The sequence below is a fragment of the Morone saxatilis genome, unplaced genomic scaffold (assembly GCF_004916995.1).
Source record: "Morone saxatilis isolate NCDOM2014 unplaced genomic scaffold, NCSU_SB_2.0 Contig14, whole genome shotgun sequence".
Taxonomy (NCBI): domain Eukaryota; kingdom Metazoa; phylum Chordata; class Actinopteri; family Moronidae; genus Morone; species Morone saxatilis.
In genome coordinates, this window is record NW_023339696.1 from 833,336 (window position 1) to 840,310 (window position 6,975).

The following is a 6,975-nucleotide window of genomic DNA, read 5'->3' on the forward strand; positions in this document are numbered from 1 at the left end:
CGGGTTGCCCCGCTGGGATTCCACATTGACGGCCAGGAAATAAGGCAAATGGTCTTTTGACATGAAAAGGCCTGGACATCCTCACCGCTAAGTTGATGGAAGCTGCTTCAAGACACAGTCTTCCTGCCATCGAAAAAGGTGCGCTTCTTATTTCCCTCTTCGCCTAATAATGCCTTGTGTTAGTCACTTTTAGGGTGCTGCTTCAATAATACTATTGCTGGATAAATCCTGGTTTTTTCTTGAATATGGAAAAAGGAATCTACTTGGCAAAATTCTGGCTTCTTGTTGCAAAAAACTTTATTAAGTCCTAGTGTGGTATAAAAGAATTCCATAGACTTAGTTGTTTGTTTTCAAATTCTAGTTGATGAACCAACCTGAAAAAAACATAAGAACTTTGTTTTGGCTACTTAGAAAGCTTTTTTTCATCTTAGAAGGTTGGGTTCCCCTCTACCAGATAGTTCCACCATGTTTAAAACCCCAAGTTTATACAGTACCGACGGACAACGAAAACCTTGGTTTTTAATAGAAACATTTTTTTTTGACACTTGTGTGAGAAGCCTCACTGGCCTTCTTGGGTCTTTACAGGGTACCAGATCAGACCAGCCTTTTTATCACTCTATAAATGGAATTGATACCAAACTGAGAAGTTTAAAATGAGAAATGAAAGGCACTATTTTTTTTTGGCTTTTATTTATTTTCTTAAGGAAGTGGACCAGCTTGAAGTAAGAACCAGGAAAACGGGGAGAGAGGGGATGAACGCAGCAAAGGCCAGTCAGCAATTGGGAAATTCCAAAACCCTGGGCCGCGCTGTCTGCAGCAAACTTGAAAATACAAATGGTCCCCGCCACTTTCTTACCATCAGTAAGCTACGGGCAAAAATAGCACTTTCTTTATAATAATACTATGATACATTGTCTTATTTAGCCTTTTTCCATCAGAAGATCTAAGTTTGCAAAAGGTTAGAAACAAAAAGCATTATTTTTTTTTTTTTAAAAATAAGAAAAGAGAAAAAGTAAACACAAAAAATAAAAGAACATCTAAACGTCGCACCCAAAAGCTTGCTTTTAAAAAGATATGTTTACTATCAAGAATCCCTTTCTTTAAACCAGTCCCCAAATTGGATTTGGTGCTGCCCTCAAGGTGTTCTGGGAGGGCAATCACAGACGTTTGGCGGCAAAAAGCCAACAAAAGCCCTCAAGTCCTCCAATTGGTCCTGAATCTTCGGTTCTTTGGGTATCGTGGAGGAGGTTTTTGAGTGAAGTTTGGAAGCAGGGGAGCGTGTGCATTGTTTGTTTTTTTGGTGGGTTGATAAGTTCTTTTGAGTTAGCGGGGGGCCTCATGGGATGCATTGATGGGTTTTTTTGAAAGGGAGAGAAAATTGTACTTTCAATCCTGGTGGAGATGGGAAAACAGTGTGGAAGTGAAGCGTGGGAAATGGGGGTTAAATGTGCTTCAATCGTTTTTCCGGCCACTCCATCGTTCCTACGCTTTGCAGAAAGTTGTTTTCTTTGATTTGTTAACTTGAAACCTCTTTTGCAAGACTTGCCCGGAATCCCAATGAAAAAAGTTGCAGTTTACAGTATTTCCAGTCTGGAAAGGAGACAAAGGGCATTTGAAACCAAGCTTTTCGGCATTTTGAGGGAAAGAAATGGGGCGGAAGTTTGGAATGGTTAAACGGCAGGTGGTTAAAAAGAGGAAGGTCTTTGCAATAGGCTGAAGATGGTTAAAAGACAAAAGTGACATATAGTCACATCTTAAGTTAGCTAGCTAATGTTAGCAAAACACTAGCTAACTAGCTAGCTAATTTACATCAATTGTTAGTTAGCTAGTTAGCTAACATTTTTAACATTAGCTAACTTAAGATGTGAATATATGTTGCTTTTACCTTTTTAAACATCTTCAAAATGTGGTTGTCTTTTTAACATAGACAAGCCTAGCACATAGCATATCTAAGTACAGGATACAGCAATATTTTTTTCCCAGGGTGGCAAAGTCATGACCTGTCCTACTCTGCCTCTGATTGGCTTACCCTGACATTCTTACCTTAGCTCTAACCAAGTCCAACCTAAACATAACCAGCCAAACCAATAAAGGCTGTGAGTATTAGCCAATCAGAGCCAGAGTAGAGTGGGTCATGACTTCGCCATCCTGGGTAAAAAAAATGGCCATACAGGAAAGGATAAAGTTAGGGTTAGCTCAACTGTTATTGGAGCACAGTGGAAAAAGGGGTGGGGCTTTGGAAGGGTCAGTTATTATCGTGGTTTTCGGTATCTAAACAGGTCTATCTATTGACTTTGTATGGATTTGTGCCTCTTTTTAAAATTCAAGTCATGATTACACTCACAGTAGAGACAGGCCTGCCTGCTGAAAAAAAAAAAATATTATTGTAACATTCCAAAGATTATTTCCTTTAATTCCATTTAAGGCCATCACCAAAGAAGAAACTGAAGCCATCTCAATGAGCTCCGTCCAGCTCCTCACCTCAGCTGTGAGGGACCTGGAGGGCCAGACCATTCATACTTCTTCGGGTACCAACCCCAGCTCTGGCCGCGGAGCACAGTATGAAGTAGATGTGGCCTCCTTCCTGTGGTCGGAGTCTCCGGGGGATCTGCTGAGTGATGCAGGGTGGGTCAGCGTAACCCAGCGGGGGCAGCAGCACCAAAGAAGCAGCCTGGCCATGAAGACCCAGGCCCTGACACCCTGTGTTCAAAACTTCTGCTCCTCCATGGATGCAAAGCTAAAGGCCAGGCTGGATGACCTCCAGCACTATCTTCCTTCCCAGGAAACAGGTAAGGACAGTCTTGAACAAGTCTCTATAAGGGGGGCCACATCGAAATGTCCTAACACCTGTTATTACTCTGATTTGTCACATGGAGTCTGTGTTCTACTGGCTTTGAAGTGGCAAACCGCAAACATCTCCAAGCATGGCTGTTACTCAGTGTTCAGTACAGCCATACAGACCCAGTGTTATTATCACGTGCTAGCTAATGACTGATAAATATTTATCTTTCCCACTATGCTCTGCAGGGTCTGACTCCATCCCAGTCACATTCACCTCTGCTTCCTCCGAGAGCTCGTCAGCATCCTCTTTTAACCGTTTCACAGACTCGCCGGCAGTGGAGGAGGCTTTACGCGAAGGCTGTCTGGCCTGTGTTCGCCACATCCTGTCCTCCGTCCGCTCTGAACTGGCCGCAGCTTCACCAGACCCCAGCCCCGCTCACCTCAGTTCAGTCCTTTTTATGGCCAGGCTGTGCCAGTCCATGGGTGAACTCTGCCCCAACCTGAAGCACTGCATCCTGGGAAAACAGGGCGGGTCCGAGGCTGTGGCAAAGGGAACCCCCAGACAGAGCAAGAAGCTGGGAAAGGCCAGGGCTGCCGCAGAGGTCAGCCCCGTGCAGGCCAAGTGGGCGGGTCTGAAGGAGGAGCTTCTCAGCTGCAGCATGGAGGCTTACCGCATCTGGAGCTCCGCCCTCTCCAAAGTCAGACTCAGACTTTAATTGTTGCATGTTGTCTGGTAGTGCTTTATTTTATATTTTTTCTTCCAACCTGTGTCATTAATTCTGGCAGTGATTTACATTCAGTCGCTAACAGCATAGATCTGTAGACTAATTCAGTCAGTGAACAAAAGGCTGTCAGCAAGTGGACATAGGTGCTCCACCCATGGGTGGTCTGAATGAAGCCAGGTTACTGGAAACTGTAACAGTGACGACACCCATGTCGCCAAAGTGGCCACACCCCTTAATTATGCATAATTTTAAACCTATATATAATTAAAATGGGTGAGTTACATAAAAATCCACCCTGTACAGTACGGGGAAATAAACTATAGATACCAAAACTGTTTTTGTACAGGTCTGTAAACATGTTTATTTCTGCTCTAAAGTTGGGCATTTTATGTTGATGATTTGTCAGCCACAGAGGTTGCTGCTTGGTTATAAGCTGATAATATGCCTGCATTGTTTTTTGTTCTGCTGCCCTCAAGTAGTCAAAATGGAATCTGCTCAGTAACACTGCTGTGTTGTGACAGGTGCTGCTGGATAAGTTTGGCACAGCGCTGCATGCTGAGTCTGCTGGTGACATCCTAACAACAGCAACAAACTGGGAGGATCTGGAGATCCAAGAAGAAGCAGAGTCTGGGAGCAGCGTCACATCCAAAATCCGTCTTCCGGTCCAGGTCAGCCCGCTCCACACGGTCTCCAACACAGACAGAAAGAACGGTGTTTTCTGATTTCATTAATGATCTAATGTGAAACTTCTGTCCTCTGCAGCCATCTTGGTTTGTGCAGTCACTGCTGTTCCAGCTATGCGTGGAGGTGAACAGGGTGGGGGGCCACGCACTGCCCCGGCCCACCCTGCAGGAGCTGCTGCAGGCCTGTCTGGCTCAGGCCCTTCACCATTACCAAGGGCTCACACAGCAGCCCCGCAGCAGGGTAACTCCCGCACACACACATGCACACACACAGTGCTGAGGACAAGGGAACTTTTGTACTCTAGGCTGTAAAAGTTGGCATGGATGTAACATTTGTCTCATCACGTATAGATATAGAAGAGAAGGGAAGAAAACAGAAAAAAAAATTAGAAGGGAAAACACGAGGAAGGACAAAAGAGGGAGTAAAAAGAGGGGATAGGATGTGGACTTTCAATCATTTGGATCCCCATTAGCTTCCTGAATTTCTCTGAATTTTCTCTTCCTCCATCCTCCAGGAGGGTGTATTCCCCATGACTCAGAACAGAGCCTTGCAGCTCTTGTTTGACATCCGTTACCTCAACACCACACTGGGCAGCAGACTGGAGGAGGGCAAGGGCTCGCGATCCCACCAAGATCCCAGGTAAACATTCCTTCTACATCACATGCAGATTACCGACCTGGCTGTGAAATCTCCAGACCAAAGTGCAACACATCTTCTGCACTCTATGCTTCACCTGTTGAATGCCGCATGTCTGATTTAACCACTTATAAGTCTTGTTTTCAGAATTCACACTCTCACGCTATTGTTCTACAACATTTCACTGCTCAGCTGATCTGTAAACTATTTATATACTAAACTACTAAAATTTTACAAAAATCTAATTGCAAACTAAGTGAAAGAAATTGCTACAGCTGAAAATGTTATCCATGGTATTTTAAGATCAGACTTCAGTATTTAGCTGTGACATTTGCACGATAGTATTAATAAGGTGGATTAATATGGAAAAGGCCTGTTTGTTTCAGGAAAGATGGTATGAGCCTCAAGTCCGTACACACAGGCCCACATGCAAAGAATCTGAGGTTCCAGCAGGTATTTTTCTCAGAAAAGTGCAGCAGATTTTGGCTGGAAGTCATAAGAGTTTGAGTCTAAGTCCTGCCCCTTTTCGCTCTGTGCTCCAATAACAGTTGAGCAAGCCTTGGTCAGAACCCCAGTCAACTTTCTCCTTTCCTGGTAGTATGGAATATGTGTAGCTAGGTACTAGCTATTAAACTGCAGCCTTGTGGTGTTCCTGGTCTGCAGAGGCAGTACCATAGTTTCAAAAGTGAATCCAAGGAAGGAAAGTGGTGCCCAGAGATAGGGTATTGGGGGGCCAGAAAGGCTTCATTGAAATCACGTGGGGGAAAAGTGAGGCGGCCCCGTGTGTCTGATTCCAACAGACGGAGCGGTTAGATGTAAAGCCAACTGCGAAAAGTAATGCTCGGTTTGGTAGAAAGGTGTCAGAACAGCAGTGCATCACAGTTTTGCTGTGGTTGGCGCTGCGTAGCAATGCGTGCCCTATGCTGACCACATGTCAGCTGCAGGGAAAGGTGTTAGCAATGGCCCACGTGAGCGATGCAATAATTTGACCACAGAGATTGGAAAGGTGGTTTTTGAATCACATTTCTTTAAACCATCTTTGGGATGGGTGGCCTGTGTGTGCTGTTACGCTGGGGAACACATGGCACCGAGGATCACTATGGGAAAGGAAAGCGGTGGAGGAGTGTGATGTTTGGCGGATGTTTGCTGGAAACTTGGGTCCTGCCATTCATGTGGATGTTGCTTTGCAACTACCACCTACTATACCGGTGGTTGCAGACATGTAACACTCCTTCATGGAAACGGTATTCCTGATGCATGTGGCCTCTTTCAGCAGGATAATGCGTCGATGGAACAAAGCAAAAAATGCTTCAGGAATGGTAGAACCAACATGAGTAAGGTGTGTGACTTGTTGAAATTCACCAGATCTCAGTCCAATCAAAGCATCTTGGGATGTGTGGACAAAAACAAGTCGCGAATCCATGATAGGCACACTCACAACTTAAAAGGGCGTAAAGGATCGCTGGCTAAGGTTTGTGCTTAGATACAACACACCTTCAGAGGTCTAGTGGAAGTCCATGGCCCCGATAGTCAGGGCTTTTTGGTGGCAGTGGGAACCTTACACAACTGAATTAGCAGGGTGCCTCATAAATAGTTATTGGCTGAATCGGTGAAGTAACAGAAAGGAGAATAGAGTTTAACCGAGGTTTGTAATGTTGAATTTGGAGCAAACAGAGCAAAAAAGGGGCGGGGCCAAGTAGGAAGGGTCAGTTGTGAAGCTAGGAGGGGGCACGGGAGCTGTCAGGCGCTGTAGAGGTACAATGTTTTTCTACATTCCAGCTGTGACTTAACACATAGTGAAGATAGGACGTTGGCGACATCAGGAGTATTCACTCCTTCAAGCTAGAATTTTAAGAGATTTAGCCAATATAAAAGTATTTTTTATCAAGAGAGCAGCCATTCTTCTTCGTGAGACTGTTTATGAGAGTGAGTGATACCTACAAACGAACACAGAAATATTTTGTTAAAGATGCATGGCACGGTTAGGTTCAACCCCTAAAATAGGGTAAGGGGAAGGAGTGTGCTGATTTATGAAAAGCTGTTGTCGAACAAGGTTTTTTATGGCTGAAAAGGTTGGAAAAAAGAACAGTAAGTTAGGCAATCATGGTGAAAATCATAGCATAGATAACGCTTCATGTTTGTTCAGCGT

The 6,975-nt window shown here is 44.5% G+C and overlaps 2 protein-coding genes across 2 annotated transcripts in view; one reads left to right on the plus strand and one right to left on the minus strand.

Annotated features, from left to right (window-relative positions):
* zgc:158403 (tetratricopeptide repeat protein 39A) overlaps positions 1-6,975 on the plus strand; it is a gene marked incomplete at its 5' end in the record, with an annotated part of 767,589 nt that overhangs the window by 409,255 nt on the left and 351,359 nt on the right.
* Positions 1-6,975, minus strand: part of rgs9a (regulator of G protein signaling 9a) — a 23,305-nt gene that overhangs the window by 903 nt on the left and 15,427 nt on the right. The window contains exons 13-17 of the mRNA XM_035654512.1: positions 4,352-4,434; positions 4,100-4,194; positions 3,222-3,433; positions 2,759-2,813; positions 2,537-2,671 (exon numbers count right to left, since the gene is read on the minus strand). Of these exons, the coding sequence (XP_035510405.1) occupies positions 2,537-2,671; positions 2,759-2,813; positions 3,222-3,433; positions 4,100-4,194; positions 4,352-4,434 (580 nt within the window). The remainder of the gene's footprint in view (positions 1-2,536; positions 2,672-2,758; positions 2,814-3,221; positions 3,434-4,099; positions 4,195-4,351; positions 4,435-6,975) is intronic.